The sequence below is a fragment of the Zonotrichia albicollis genome, chromosome 27 (assembly GCF_047830755.1).
Source record: "Zonotrichia albicollis isolate bZonAlb1 chromosome 27, bZonAlb1.hap1, whole genome shotgun sequence".
NCBI classification, from domain to species: domain Eukaryota; kingdom Metazoa; phylum Chordata; class Aves; order Passeriformes; family Passerellidae; genus Zonotrichia; species Zonotrichia albicollis.
Window position 1 is genome coordinate 1,091,945 of NC_133845.1, and position 15,067 is coordinate 1,107,011.

Below are 15,067 nucleotides of genomic sequence, written 5' to 3' on the forward strand. Positions count from 1 at the left end.
TTTCTGGCTGAATCCAAAGCTGAGAGAGGCCGAGAGTTCCCGCAGAGCTCCATGCTTCATCTGAGCCCCGCTCCTGACCCAGAAGGATCATGTTCTATGGAGCTGGGCTGGGCTGACCTTGCCTGGACACCACTTACCCAGCTACTCCACCTCTCCCCTTCCCAGCAGGGCAGGCAGGGATTAAAAACAGGGAAAATCCCCCAAACGCTCGGGGAAAAAGATAAAGGCAGTTTATAAAGTGAAAGCAGGGGGAGCGTGAGCGCAAGAAAAGGGAAAAAGAGGAAACGCAGAAGGCTGAAATTCTCCGCTTGCCCTCTGCAGGTGATGCCCAACCCTCGCTGGGGAGTCAGGACTGTTCTGCGAGGCAAATGTAACTCACGAGCACCCCCCTTTCTCCTTTCCCTTTTCTCCCATACCAGAGCAGGGGTCGCATTCCTGCTCTGGAATGTCCCTTTGGCCACTTTGGGGCTGTCCTGGCCGTGTCCCCTGGCGGGATCCTGCCCATCCCAGGGACAGCGCTGCTGTGGGAGCAGCAGGAACCAGAACTGGAGTGTTCCCAACACCTCCCCAGCTCCCAGCACACAGCCCAGCATGGCCAGGGTGCCAGGGAGAGAATTAACCCCATCCCAGCACACAGCCCAGCACTGCCAGGGTGCCAGGGAGAGAATTAACCCCATCCAAACACACAGCCCAGCATGGCCAGGGACAGAATTAACCCCATCCCAGCACACAGCCCAGCACAGCCAGGGTGCCAGGGTCAGAATTAACCCCATCCCAGCACACAGCCCAGCATGGCCAGGGTGCCAGGGTCAGAATTAACCCCATCCCAGCACACAGCCCAGCACCGCCAGGCTGCCAGGGACAGAATTAACCCCATCTCAGCCAGACACGAGCACACAAAGAGCCCCGCGGTGCTGCCAGCTGCTGCCTGCGCATCCCAAGGGAAAGGGAGGTGCCGCAGGATCCAGGACCCGCAGCTGGGAGAAGAAACAACCGGAGCAAAGCCAGGGCGGAGGCGGCTGCCCCGTGCCCCGGGCTGCCGGAGCCTTTCCTGGGTCTGCAGGGCAGAAAAGGGGTTGGAGCCGGGCCAGGAGAGTGGGCGATTCAAACGCCTCGGGCACGCAGTTTAACCTCTCAGAGCTGAACTTTATTAGCCAAGGAACTGTCGATGGGTCCAAGTGAAGGGGAAGCACGAGGGTAATTTGCCTTCTGGCCCTGCGGGGTAATGGATCCACTGGAGCGGGGTCAGGGGTGGCCGCTGGCCAGGAGTGCTGGGCTTCGGCTGCAGCTCTGCTTCCATGGGGGCACCGCAGCTCTGGAGCTGGGGAGAGCGAGGGGGACATGGCCAGCGTGCCCCAGCCCCTCTCCTCCCGAACAGACCCCCAGGAGTATTTCCCTGGAGCACGAGTACCCCAGAGCATCGCTGCCCAGCACAGGGAGCTCCTACCTGCACCTACAGCTCGTCCTCGTTCCCTTGTCTGTGGACCAAAAAGCAAAGGGAGAAGTGTTACACTGGGCAACGTGGCTGAGAGAGGGGGGAACAGGGGTTGGACCCTGCCCTGTCAGCTGGCAGGACTGGAGCAGGCAGCAGAGATGAAAACCCAACACCCACCTCCTCTTCTTCCTCCCTCCGCAGTGGAACCGCTGGCCTGGGGGCGAGAGGAGCAACTGAGGCTGAGCCTTCCCCCACCCATCCCAGCCACCCTGCAGCCCTGGCACTGCCCACAGGCTCCAGCTGCCCCATGACTGCAAGTGCTGCTGCTTTCCATAGTTTTTTTCCCCTAAAATTAGTGATCACCATCCTTGCAGCAGCTGTGACCGCGTCCACCCTGCACAGAGCGGTGCCAGAACACCCTGGCAGGGCCACAGTGCTGACCCTGGGTCAGTCTGGGAGCTGCCGAGGTTGGAGGGCTCTGGGAACGCTGGCCCCCCTCTCTGGAAATGTCAGAGTTTTCTCTGCTATTTTTAATGAGTGACCTTCCCTCTGAAGCCCGGGCGCTGGCAGGGAAACACAAAATATTTACGTGGTCTCCCTCCCAACTCGCCCTGAGCTGGGAGCGTGCCTGGATGGAAAGTTCCCAGGCAGCCCCGAGGGCAGGCTGTGCCCACCCCTGCTGCTGTGGGCAGGGTTGGTGCCCCCCAGTCCCTTCCCGGCCAGAGCAGGGGCTGAGTGCAGCAGGAGCAGGGGCAGGAGCAGGGCCCAGGGGTGTCCGGCCCACCCAGGCACTTACTGAGGATGATGAGGAGCCCGATGACAAAAGCCACGACGGCGAAGATGAGCCCCCCGTTGCGGATGGTGTCATAGTCTGGGGAGGAGCACGGCCAGGAGGTGTCAGGCCAGCCCCAGGCTGTCGCAGAGCCCAGTGCAGGGTATCAGGGGCTGCCTTCCCCCTGCCCAGCCCCGGGCACACACTCACCGTAGCTGAACCTGTCCTGGCCCTGCTCAGGCACTTGCTCTGAAAAGAGGAGAAACTCCAGTGAGAGCCACGTCTCCACAGTGCGGAGTGGGAGAGAGCAGGACCAGCAAGTGACAACGCTGTGGCCTCCTTGGCACGCAGCTGAGCCAGGAAACTCCTGGGTCTCACCCCGGGAGCTTCAACATCCTTGGCAAATTCACGGCATGCACTGCAGGCTGCATTTGGAGGATGTTTGTCCTGGGCAAATTCACGGCATGCACTGCAGGCTGCACTTGCAGGATATTGGACAAATTGCAGGATCCTGGGCAAATTCACGGCATGCACTTCAAGCTGCACTTGCAGGATGCTCGGGAGCCTTCGAGCTCCAGGTGCAGCTGCAGGCAGGACCCAGTGCCCCCTCGGGAAGTGCCACTGCCTGCAGGACTCCAAAGCGGCTCTGTCCCCTCAGAGCACACACTGAACAACTCTGGGGCTCACACCTCGCACCAGACGCACCCCAACAACCCCTGTCCGTGTCACGGAGCTCGTCACCGTGTCATCGCTCCAGCCGCCTTACCTGACAGCTCAGCCCTGTGCCGGGAGCAGCTCGGAAGGAGAAATCACGCCCAGGAGAAGCCAGACTCCGGCTGGCACCGATGCGGAGCTCTGAGGATCCAACCCCGCGTGTGCCCACCCCAAATCCTCACCGAGAGCTTCCCCCGCGGTGGGAGGGACGGGCGCTGCTGTCGCAGGGAGGTGTCCCTTACTGTCCTTACCGTCACCCATGGCCTCGGCGTGTCGTCGCTCCGGCGGGCGCCTCGCTCTGCGAGTGGGCACCCACGGGAGCGCGCATTAATTGGGAGACAAACCTCATTAAACATTAATGGCCTCGGTGTAATGTTTATCGCAGTCACGAGGGGAGGCACAGGGCTCCCGCCCGCCTTTGGGAAAGAGGGAGGGCAGGGCAGGGGCAGCGCCCACCGTGCCAGCCGTGGGCAGGGCTGGGCACCCCGAGCTGCGCGTCCTTGTCGCGGCGCTCCCTCCCGTTCCCATTGTCCGCCCTGCTGGGCTTCACCTCCCGCCGCGGTGACCGGCCGAGGATGGGCTTACACGCAGGCTGCGACCGCCTTTTGCTGGAGAGGAGCGAGCAGCACGGCCCGTCCTGCCAGCCTGGCACCGAGGGTGTGCCCCCTTGGCCGAGCCAACCCCTCCGTGCCAGCTCCGCGCCCTCCGGGCCCGGCGGCACCGCGCATCCCTGCGGGCGGGGGGCACCGGGATGCCGCGCCCCTCCTCGGGCGGTGCCAGCCCCGGGCCCGGCGTGGCCAGCTGCCAGCAGAGCTGTGCAATCCAGTTTGCTCTAATCTCGCCATCAGCGAGCGGCAATCACGCGCTCGAACCGATTAACCCGGCCGGGGCTGGGAGCCGGCCCCGAGGGACGCTCGCTCCCCCCGGCAGGGCTGGCACAGCCCCGGAGCCCCCGGCAGCCCGGCCCCGGTGCCACGGGGCGCAGCCAAGCCTCAGGAGGGTGCTGGCCCAGGTGGGGCCGTCACAGCGGCTCCGCTGTCACCACTGTCACCGCGCCCTGGCAGCGCTCAGCATCCGCCGGAGCGGCGCGCCAGCAGCGCGACACAGCAGCTCCCAAAAACCCAGGGACAAAAGTGCCCGTGGCCGCGCCTCCAGGTACCGTGACACAGCTGTTCCCAAAACACCGAGCGACAAAAGTGTCCGCGGCCGCTCCCCCAGCAGCCAGACACGGCGGCTCCCAAAAACCGAGAAACAAAAGTGTCTGCGGCCGCGCCTCCAGCACCGTGACACTGCCGCTCCCAAAAACCGAGGGACAAAAGCGGCCGCGGCCGCGGCCCCGCGCTCCCTTCCCACGGGCTCCGGCTCTCACTGAGCTGCAGAGGGAGCAGGAGGGGGCTCGGCCGGCACAAAGCCCGGCTGTGCTGCCCAGGGCGCTGCCCCCGCTCCCCTGACCCTGGCACGGCGTGGGAAGCTGCCAGGCTGCCCTGGGAACGCCGCGGCCCCCGAGACAAGGCAGGCAGGCACCGATAGAAACGATATTTTATTCCTTCCCCCTTAGGTCACAGCACAGAGCACACCAGCCCTCCAGCACAGCAGCACACTCGCCTATTTAAAAGGAGACACAATAGCTCAGTTTATTTTACAACAGTCAGGGTTTGGCCATTTCACACACCACAGGGAGCTCTTTGTTTCGTGGTAACACCGACGGCACACTAGGGACAGCACCGGGACACACACCGTGGCACTCGGGGGCCGGGCTGGGCTCTGCCCTGCACGGAGCTCTCTGCAACAGCCAGGACAGAGGGAAGGGACACAACACGAGAGACACGGCCCCTCTGCCTGGCACAGATGGGACAGGGCTTCCCGGTGCCACCGAGTGATGCCGAGCATGCAGGGACACAGAGCACGCTGGAGGCAGGCCGCCACAGTGGGATGGACACAGCAGAAACTCCTCTCAAAACCATCCTGGGGGAGAGGATCCCCTTCCCGGTGTGGGGATGGCACCCTGAGGGGTTTCAGAGAAGCCCTGGGGACCCCCCAGTGCTGCCCCACCCAAGCTGGCAGTGCCCAGCCCCAGCCGAGGCTTTACCTGCCCATGGATGAGGGGAGGAGCCAAAAATCACAGCTTTGCCTCGGGCCCATGAGAGGACACAGGGTGACAATGACCTCCGGGCTCAGCACGTTGTCACAGTGCAAGCTCAGGTGTGCAAAAGCCCCGAGGATCTCTCAGTGCCACTCGCTGCTGCTCCATGGGGAGAGGGGACAGCTGGCACAGGGGGTGACATGAAACCACCACGGGACAATACACAGCACTGACACGGGTGGCACAGGGGGTGACAAGGCGCCAGCAGGGGCAGGAGCACCAGGAGGAGACGCCACTGCCCCTTCTGTGCCACAGACAAGCACAGACAGGATCTCTGGTTCCCTTCAGCTCCCAGACTGTGCCACCCACCCAGCTCTGGCTCACGGGCAGGAGTTGGTGTGTGCTGGTCAGGGAGGTCACTGCTGTGCCGCTGCCCTCACCCACGGTGTCACCGTGCTGGGGACCTCACGGGCTCCGCTGCCCCCACACTTAAAGCAGTGTAACACAGGTCTAACAGGGACAGAAACAACTCCTTGGCAGGGAGTGCCCAGCAGGAGAGCTCCCTTCAGCCCTGAATCCAGCACCCCAGTGACCCCAGCGAGGAGGGCTGAGCCATGGGAGGTCCCTGCCTGGCTCACCCCCCACCATGGCTGTTTTAGGCTGGGGCATGCAGGGGGTTATTGCTGAAATGGGGACGGTTGGCCCTGAAATGGCTGGGCAGCTCCCCAGGGCACTGCAGGTCCCCAAGCCCTGCCCAAAGCCAGGGGGGCTGTGCTGCTGACCCACAGCCCCTGTCCCCAGGCGTGGGGGGCACCCCAAAGGGCAGCGACCTGCCAGTCCTACAGAGCCCGAACCACACACACAGCACGAGGAGGGTGAGGAGAAAGTCACGATTACAACACCAGCAACAACGAGCCCTAGAGGTAAGGATCATCTCACAGCAACGTGGCACACCACGGGAGGCAGAGAGGACGGTGAGCAGAGTTCAGTGGGGTTAGGGACAGAGAACCGGTGCTGGAGCACAGAGGGGACACGGACACGGCAGCCCCGCGGCTCCTGAGAGGTTCCTGCAGCTGGGGTTTCAGTATCCTCACAGGCTGCGGGCATCTGCGCTCTGGGTGTCCCTCCTGGGGTCTCTGGCTCTGCATGGGGAGCAGGGCTGGGGTCAGGCTTTAACCCATTGCTGCCATGGCCAGGCTATCCCCACCCTGCTGCCAACACCCTAACACCAAAACCGCTGAGGGGTGGAGGAGCAGCAGAAAAGGAAGTGTAACACAAGGGAAAATCCGGACAGATGCTTCCTTTTCCTGCTGGGCTGCCTGTGGACACTCAGGCCCTCACCAGTGCTGAGTTTCCCTGCTGTGGACCCCACCAGTGCTCGCCCCCAGCCCATCCCAGGGATGCAGAGCTGCCCAGTCCCACTGCTGTGCTCAGAGCAGCCATCCCCACAGGCAGCCCCAGCTGTCCCTCCCATCCTGATTCTCCCTCCCATCCTGGCCTGGACTCACAGCATTGGCTCCTGCTCAGTTCTCTGCCTTCGGTGCCGCTGTTGCTGCAAAGGCAAGAGCAGAGAGGATTGTGGTGCCTGCCCAGCATTGGGAGGGGGCTGTGGCAGGGGGGGTGGCCCAGGGACCACAGGACAGTGACCTTACCATTCGAGGTGATCAGGGTCTCTGCCTGAGCCTCCTCGTCCCCTGGAGCCCTGCAAGGAGAGGAGCATGGTGAGGGCAGAGCTGGGGTCTGATGGGGCTGGGGTCTGAGCTCCACCAGGGGCTGGGGTGGCCAGGAAGGTGCAGGGGCAGCAGGCAGAGCTGCTCCCCCAGTTTGGGCACCCCAAAGGGACACCCAGAGAGTGCAGCCACTGTGCCAGCTGTGAGAGGGAGCCCAGGAGGATCCAGAGGGGCTTTCCAAGGGAGATGCTCCCCACCACTCACCTGGGCTTCTGCTTGAAACTGCACCTGCACCTCCTGCCTGCAAGGGGAGAGGAGCAACGTGAGCGTGGCCCAAGGGGGAATGGGATGGGGCCTTTCCCACCACGGGAACAGCCCCGCAGCCCCACCTGCCAGCCCAGCACCCAGCATGTCCCCAACTCACTGAGGATGAGGAGAATGCCCACGGTGAACAGGACCACAGCGAACACCAGCCCCCCGATCCTCAGGCTCTGGTAATCTGGGAGGGGGGGACACACAGGGCTCATTGCTGCTGGCTCCAGGGCAGGGACAGCTCCCTGCTGCCCACGGCACCCCCACACACTCAGCCATGCTCACTCACCATAGTTAAAGGGATCCTCCTCCTCCTTCTCCTGGGTGGCCACTGCGAATGAGCAGAATGGGGTGTGAGGTGAGGGAGCCCCTGGGGAGCCCTGCCAGCTCCCCACAAACCCTGGGGCTCTGGGCTCTCATGGCTGCTGCCCCACATCCTCTCCAGCCCCTTGGGTCCGTGTGGAGGCTGTTCCAGGTTCCCCAGCCCGTTCCTGAGCTGTGTGGGGGCAGCACGGGCACTCACCGTCTGCCAGGGCTGCGGGCACCAGCAGGGAGCACAGGAAGATGAGCGTGGCCTCCATGGCTGCTGGAGAGAGGGGAGAGGGGAGAGAGACTGTCAGCACTGGGACAAGGCCAGGGAGCACGGGGGAGGCTGCAGGCAGCCCAAGGCCAGCCCATGCCATGGGTAGAGCCAGGCTGGTCCTGGCAAACACCCAGGGCACCCGGTGCCATCGCTGTGCCCAGCCCAGCAGCTCAAAGGCAGAAAGGAAAGGGGTTCAGCAGCCACACAGACTTTTTTTGGATGCATTTTCGACCGTCTCCACTTGGCACAAATCTCAGTGCAGTCTCGAGTTTGTTCTGCAGGCAATGGGGCCAAGAGCCCAACAATCCCACCCTGGGCACCCTGGAGCACTGTCCAAATGCTCCTGGAGCTCTGGCAGCCACTGTGCCCATTCCCTGGGGAGCCTGGGCAGTGCCAGCACCCTCTGGGGGAAGAACCTTTTCCTAATATTCAACCTAAACCTCCACAGAGACAAAAATAATAAAAAAGAGGCTGGATTTACAGTTACCCTAGTTTGCTAAAACATCAAGCCTCAATCCCGCTGTCTTAGGAAGAAGTTGGCATCACTTAACCAGTTTGCTGAATATTTCCAGCCTCTAAACTGGGACAGACTCCATTCACACTTGGGATTATTATTTTTTTAATGTGGTTTTCGTTTCAATTAAAAACTTTCTCGAGAAGATTTAAGGGACGCCACGGAAGAAGAGGCAAGAAGAACAATTTTAGTTCGCTCTTCCTACATCTGCTCTTAAAACTTCATTGGTTTTGAGCATCCCAGGGCTCTTCTCGGCACAGCACCTGGCCATGAGCCCCCGACCCGGCCCCTGGTGATGATCTGTCCCAATTAGCAGAGCAATTACACCGGCAATGAGGCCAGTGGCCCTGCTGGGACTGAGCTCAAAGACTCGCTCGCCCTCCGGGCTCCCTGCAGCACCAAGGAGAGGCCAGAAATAACCTCGGTGTCCCCTCCTGTCCCTGTCCCTTCACTGGGGACACCCGGCCGGAACTTGGACCGTTCCCCCGGCTCTGAGGATGCTGTGGCCGGGATGTGATGCTCTGGGCCAGCTTGGGCAGGGGGACACGACCCCAGCTGCCCTTGTGTCACTATAGGGCACGAAAGAACACAAGCTCACACCGCTGTTCTCAAGGTGAAGGAAAAGGGAAGTTTATTTTCTGACTCTAACATTTATAGTTTTCCAAAAGTGACAGCGGATTGGAAGATGGCAGTGCCACCTCTCCAATGACACTGGTCAAACCAACAGTCCATCAACTTTCTCCTCTTCTATAAAGGAATGCAAAACAATGAGTTATTTACAGAAAGTGTGTGAGAAAGCTCACTACCAGAATGTCAACATCAGATGACTTAGAAAATCTTAAAAACCCAAGATGACACCCTTGGGATGGGCACCTTCACTGTCGGGGCAGCACTGCTGTGCCCAGGAGGGCATCGCTACCCACGGCCGGCTGCAGCATCGCTCCTGTCCCCCAGGGGACATCTGGGGACAGCCAGGGGACAGCGGGGAGCTGCTCCCCGTCCTGCACTGCAGACCCGGTTTTCTGCAGAGGGAACACCTGGCAGTGGAGGGCTGGGCCGATGCAGCCCCTCGGAGCGCGTGGTGCCAGGCTGGCCCTGTCAGTGTCCCCGCAGCTCCCCATGCCGTGTCAGCGGTGCCAGGCGCTCACCCCGTGCCCTGTGCCGGGCTGGGTGCCCATACATGGTCTGGGCCATGGAGAGGGCTCGGGGCTGCCAGGGAGGTTATCGGGAGCGCCGAGCGCTCCGGAGCCACCGCAGCTGCCGCGCTGGATTAGTGCCGATAAGGAAGGGGCCCTGGACACGGCAGGAATTCAGCTCGCTCGCTGACGAGGCAGAGAGCCGCTCTCCAGCAGCCCCTGCGGAGCCTGACCTGATTCCGCTGCAAGCTCCAACCCCCAGACCCTGCCATGGCCCCTTCCCGCAGTTTGTGCTCCACGCTCCCAGACAAGCACAGCAATGCCCACCAGGGCTGGCCCAGCAGCTCCCAGTGCACCCACAGAGGAGGCAGCTCCGGCCCCTTCTTGCACTTTGTGCTCCACATTCCCGGGACTGGCACAGCAATGCCCACCAGAGCCGGCCCCAGCAGTGCCCACCAGAGCCGGCCCCAGCAGCTCCCATCGCACCCACAGAGGTGGGAGCCCCACCGACCCTCCCAGACCCCGCCTTGCTCACCACAGCCAGCGGCATCCCAGGGTAACTCCCGTCCCTCCCTCCCTCCCACGGTTTGCATTCTGGAGGCGAAGTGTTAACCCGAACACTGCAGGGTTTCATCCCCCTCTGCTGCAGCTGCCGGGCAGACAAACGCCCTCGTTTGCTGAGATGCAGATTTCGGGGTAATTACCAGCTCTTAGAAACGCACACAAAGAGCCCACAGCTGGTGACACAGTCACTGCGAGCTGCACAAGCCCCTTTTCTTGCGTTGGAAGCTGCAAATTCAGCCACTTTACCCCACGAGGCCTCTGTGTGTGCACAAGGGCTGCGACCCAGCTCTCGTGCTGGGATCGATATTAATTGCCTCCCATATTTCTCAAACAAATAATTCACCAGATTTTTGCTGTTTTGCTGATGTTTGCTCACTGCTGGAGCATTCCCTAAAGAACACACTTGAGGAATTTTGTGTTATTTCCTGCCCTGAGCCCCTCCACGTGGCACTGGGCCCTGCCCAGCCATACACACACACACACACCCCACAAAGCTTTTGCTCAGCGTTTGGCTCCTCGCACGCAGCGCGGCAGAGTTCGCTGCTGGGCCGAGCCAAGCACGCAGCACACATATGCTCTTTGTTTTTCCATCTCAGTTCCTAGAATTCACACACTTGCCTGCGCTCAGCCTTATCTCTGCACGAGTGAGCCGCCAGGGTTGGCAGTGTCCCTGCTCCCAAGGCAAACACGGCGCCGCGCAGCGCAAACCAACCCAGCTCGCCTCCAAGGGAGCATATGCCTTGCAAAGAGCCACAGGTTTTTTGGGTTGCTCCAAGCTGGCCCACCCACCTCTTCCTGAAGCTGAAATAAAGTGAGAAGAGCGAGCGCTGCCGAGGGTTTGCCGCTCTGCTTGCCTCATGGTGACTCCAGCTGTGCCTTGGCACAGGAACGGAGAGGAAAACAGCAGCTGCCACGTCCCACAGCCCAGATCTTTCCTTGTTTGCTCCCCACTGGTAACACAAAGTTTGGAGTCAGCACGGGCAGTGGCAATGCCTGTGACTCAGCCCAAACAAGGGGGTTTCCTGTTAAAACTGCGAGATCCGGTGAAAAATGGAGAGAGGCGGAGCAGCACCGGAGCTGAGCAACAGCGTCCAGAACTCGCCTTCCCTCTCATGCCAGCTCAGCCTGCTGCTTTTTGGGGGACACCAGATATGTTCTCACCATCCCTACCCCCATAGAAAAGCCGGTGGCAGGAGGAGGCAGCAGGAATTTGTGAGAGGCTCAGGGGGCAGGAAGTGGCCGCAGAGTGAGGAAATACACGGAGTTTGCTGTTCTCTGGGAGGATGTGGATGGGAGTGGGCTGGGGTGTCACAGACACGTTTTATGAAAAATCCTTTCCTTAGGATTTTTCCTCCTGAGAAGCTGAGAAGCCTCAGGAACAGAATGCAATCAATGGTTATCTGCTGCTGTGGAATGCAACAGGTGCATCTGGGATTGGTCTCATGTGGTTGTTTCTAATTAATGGCCAGTCACAGTCAACTGGCTTGGACTCTCTGTCTGAGACAGAAGCCTTTGTTTTTCATTCTTTCTTTTTCTATTCTTAGCCAGCCCTCTGATGAAATCCTTTTTTTTATTCTTTTAGCATAGTTTTAATATAACATATATCATAAAATAATAAATCAAGACTTCTGAAATATGGAGCCAACATTCTCGTCTCTTCCCTCATCCTGGTACCCCTGTGAACACGGTCACATTGGGGGATTAACCCAGTGCTGCCAGAGGCCCCATGGTGAGGGTCAGTTCTCCGTGCCCAGCACAGCCAGGGTGACACCAACAAGGCCGGGTGACAGGGCAGGGTGCCACCCTGGCATTGGGAGCCGCCTGCACCCACGCGCGCCACCGATGATTCACAGCCCTGCCACACGCACAGCCACCACTCCCTCCATGCAGAGCACAGCCACGGCTCCTCCTCAGCCTCTTCCTCCTGCAGGATCCCTCCTTCCCATTCCCACTGGCTTGGTGTGTGTGCGTGCATGGAGCCCAGGCCAGGAGAGGAGCAGCAAATCCGGGCAGACAGAGCCAGTCTCTCCTGCCCGGCTCAGCTCTCTGCAGAACAGCAAATCCTGCCAGAGCGAGGCAGGTGAATTTGTAACGCCGTTGGATCTCCAAGTCCCCTTTTCCTTTTCATTGTTTTGCATGGCTCTGCCCTGTCAAGTCTCAGCCATCACAGCGCAGCCTCCGCCTTCCGTCAGGAGTCCTCAGGGCATCTCCTGAAGATCAGAGCCAGTTAAAATCTCTGGTTTCTGTGCAGAGCCCCCCAGACCGCGACAGCAGCGCTCCGTTGCCCGGGGCGGTGAAGAGCGTGCATGTGTGAATGGACATTTCCAGCTCTGCATAGATGGGCTCTTCTGCCATTTCACGTCAGCATCAATCTGCCTATTAATGTGCCTGTTGTTGTGCCTCGTGCTGCTAAATGAGAGAGGAGAGGAGATTTCCAGCCCTCACCATTCCGGTGTGGATGGCCCTTCCCAAGTCCGGTGCTGATTCAGAGGCTGGGAGACACGCTTTGCTGCAGTGTGATTGTCTCTTCTGCTGGTTTGGGGTGTCTCTGAGCACACCATCCCTCACCTGTACCCCAGAACTCTGTTTGCCTCCTGCAGGGCTTCTTCCAGCCTCATGGACTGACCTTAAACCATTGAAGAGTCTCAGCCATGCGAGACTCAGCACAGTCCCCAGACCCCCGAGGACACCCCAAAGAGGCAGTGAGGTCAATCCTTCACTGGGTGAGGTGCAAACCCTGCTGAGCTTAAGGCTGCCTGGCCAGGGAACCCAGTCTGGGCTCCAGCAGGTACAAAGCATCACCTCCCACAGGAGTCTGTTGCTCCTGGTCCCTCCTTATTTGATTAACAGATAACCAAGGACTGTAAACCTGACCGTGCACCTGCCTGGACTCACCACACCCTTGTTTGGCCACACACCAGCTGAATAACCTGGCTCTGCAGGGGCATCAGCCAGGAGAATCCCACAGCTGAGACAAAGGAGGGGTTCCCTGGAGGATCCTGGTGGTGAGAGTGCCCCAGACCATCAGAACAGCCCGGCAGAGCAGCAGGGAGCTGTCTGAGGCTCCTGAGTGCGCTGGGTACCACAGCAGGGCCACGCTCTGCAGCACATCAGAGCAGACATTTTCTCCCTTCTCTCCTCTGCTGTCACCACCATGAGCACAAGGCAGGCAGCAGTGCCCAGCAGCACTGCCCCAGCACAGAGTGGTGGGAGGTGGCACAGCCCCTGGCTGGCACAGGGCAGGACAGGACACCTCCCTGCTGCCAGTGCCAGCGGTGCCCTTGCCATGCTCGGGGACACAACAGCTGCAGAGCTCAGCAGCCTCGTCACACCTTGCAAACACACAAACAGCCCGCAAGGCAAACATGGGCAGCAGCTGGACACAGAGCTGCTGCTTTGCTGTGCCAGGGAGTGCCCTCCATGCCCAGCACAGAGCCGTGGCTCTCCACCATGTTTTACCTGAATGGGCACGTTGGGACAAAGCAGAGAGAATTTCCAGGTGAGTTTGGGCCATGAGGCCGATGGGGGGAAGGTGCAGGCAGACTCACACCTTGCAGGCACAGGATATCCTCCAGCAGGTTCCACAGGTGGCCTGGCTTGGCAGCCATGGCATCCATGCTGGCAGCTCTCCACTCCACTCCACTCCGCTTTGGAACCGTGGTCCAGTTGTGCATGAGCAGGGATTCTCCGGGTTTGTCTTTGTTTCAAACTGGGAGCAAAACCACCCAGCGGGGCTGGAAATCCCAGCAGGACCCACCAGCATCTCGGAGCGCTGCGGGCTTGCCAACATGGGTGCTCCATTCCAATCCACACACGGCTTTCCCCGAGAGGAGAGGCTGCTCCTTCACGCTGCTCATTCACATCCACACAAACCACCTGTCACTCTCCCTCCCACAGAAACATCCCTGCGAGATCCAAGTTCCACCACATGGACTCCAAAACCCGTTTTTTTGGAAGCATTAATCACACACCCTGAGAGAGACACGCTGCTCTTCCCTTCCTCCCTCCCTCCGCACGCCTTCCCGGGCTGAGCGCTCGGCTGTTTACGCACGGTGTTACTACAACACGGAACAACAGGAGCCACAGCGCTGCCAAGGGCTGCCGGAGCGGGATCCCCCGGCTCCCCCGGCTCCCCGGGATCCCCCCGCAGCCCGGGATCTCCCCGGGATCCCCCGGTTCCCCGCAGCTCTGCACATCGCCGCCCGTGCCCGGCTCTCCCCGCCGTGGTCGCGGGTGGGGCATCCCCCCCAGCACGGGGGGCTGGTAACCAGGCAACGGTGGGCTGAGGGAAAGCGCGGTACCCGGCGTTGCCATGGCAGCCGCCGGGGCCGGGATGCGGGCGGCGAGGGGCGATGCCCCGGGGCAGCGGGGCGGGGGCGCTGGCAGCGGGCTGGGCTCGGTCCCGCGGCCGGGACCGGGGCTCGCACCCCGAGCGGCGCTGCCGGGCGCACCCCGAGCCCCCCGTTCCCTCCCTCCTTTCCTCCCCACTGCCCCCGAGACCCCTGGGCGGCCGGACCCACCTGAGCTGGCCGGGCGGAGCCGGGCCGAGCCGGGCTGGCCCCGCGGCTCCGGGCGGTGCCGGGGAGCGGAGCGGAGCGCGGAGCTCGGAGCGGGGCTGCCGCACAAAGGGGAGCGGGCGGGCGGGGCGGGGGCGGCGCTGCGGGGCGGGGGGCGCGGGCAGCGGCGGGGGCGCGGCCAGTACGGCCCGGCCCCCGCGGCTCCCTGAGCCCCCCAGAGGAAGGCACGGGGATGCTCAGGGGGATGGAGCAACGCTGCTCCGGACACTGCCGGGGTGTCCGGTCTGGAGAGGAGACGCTCCACGGAGAGCTCAGAGCCCCGTCCCGCGCCTAAAGGGGCTCCAGGAGAGCTGGAGAGGGACTGGGGGCAAGAAATGCATTGTAGACACAAGAGGGAATGGCTTCCACAGCCAGAGGACATGGGGAGGAAATTCTTCCCTATGTGGGCGGTGAGGCTCTGGCACAGGGTGACCAGAGGAGCTGTGGCTGCCCCATCCCTGGAAGTGTCCAAGACCAGGTTGGACAAGAAACGGACTGGAGACACAAGAGGGAATGGCTTCCACTGCCGGAGGACAGGGTTAAATGGGATATAGGGAAGAAATTCTTCCCCATGTGGGCGGTAAGGCTCTGGCCTAGAGAAACTGTGACTGCCCCGTCCCTGGAAGTGTCCAAGGCCAGGTTGGATGGGGCTTGGAGCAAGCTGGGATAGTGGAAGGTGTGTCAGGGATTTGGAGCTTGCTGGCCTTGAAGATCCCTTCCAACCCGAA

The 15,067-nt window shown here is 61.4% G+C and overlaps 2 protein-coding genes across 3 annotated transcripts; both read right to left on the bottom strand.

Annotated features, from left to right (window-relative positions):
- Window positions 1-1,125: 1,125 nt before the first annotated feature.
- FXYD2 (FXYD domain containing ion transport regulator 2) lies at window positions 1,126-4,378 on the bottom strand. Its single transcript, XM_014273036.3, has 6 exons — window positions 3,173-4,378; window positions 2,418-2,456; window positions 2,232-2,306; window positions 1,613-1,649; window positions 1,448-1,478; window positions 1,126-1,321 (listed from the first exon to the last, which is right to left on the bottom strand). The coding sequence occupies exons 1-5, from the start codon at window positions 3,180-3,182 to the stop codon at window positions 1,454-1,456; spliced, it is 186 nt and encodes a 61-aa protein (XP_014128511.1). The 5' UTR covers window positions 3,183-4,378; the 3' UTR covers window positions 1,126-1,321; window positions 1,448-1,453.
- A 151-nt stretch (window positions 4,379-4,529) lies between these two features.
- On the bottom strand, window positions 4,530-14,460 carry FXYD6 (FXYD domain containing ion transport regulator 6). Of its 2 annotated transcripts, none has more exons than XM_074559409.1 (8): window positions 14,304-14,460; window positions 7,510-7,572; window positions 7,276-7,317; window positions 7,099-7,173; window positions 6,939-6,975; window positions 6,657-6,706; window positions 6,513-6,556; window positions 4,530-6,146 (listed from the first exon to the last, which is right to left on the bottom strand). In XM_074559409.1, exons 2-7 carry the CDS (start codon window positions 7,565-7,567, stop codon window positions 6,528-6,530), a joined length of 291 nt encoding a protein of 96 aa, XP_074415510.1. In that variant the 5' UTR covers window positions 7,568-7,572; window positions 14,304-14,460; the 3' UTR covers window positions 4,530-6,146; window positions 6,513-6,527. The 2 variants fall into 2 exon arrangements, with proteins under 2 accessions (XP_074415510.1, XP_074415509.1); XM_074559408.1 differs by having other exon boundaries at window positions 7,510-7,569; window positions 14,304-14,438.
- Between the last annotated feature and the right edge of the window lie 607 nt (window positions 14,461-15,067).

Bases quoted from the DNA above. Each gene is read 5' to 3' on its own strand.
- FXYD2 (XM_014273036.3), bottom strand. The intron at 2,307-2,417 runs GTGAGTGTGTGC...GCTCCTCCCCAG, and splicing joins CCAGGACAGGTTCAGCTACG to ACTATGACACCATCCGCAAC. The intron at 1,650-2,231 runs GTAAGTGCCTGG...TCTCGCCCCCAG, and splicing joins CGGGCTCCTCATCATCCTCA to GCCAGCGGTTCCACTGCGGA.
- FXYD6 (XM_074559409.1), bottom strand. From the start codon at position 7,567: ATGGAGGCCACGCTCATCTTCCTGTGCTCCCTGCTGGTGCCCGCAGCC. The intron at 6,976-7,098 runs GTGAGTTGGGGA...CTCCCCTTGCAG, and splicing joins GGGCATTCTCCTCATCCTCA to GCAGGAGGTGCAGGTGCAGT. The intron at 6,557-6,656 runs GTAAGGTCACTG...TTGCCTTTGCAG, and splicing joins GACCCTGATCACCTCGAATG to CAACAGCGGCACCGAAGGCA.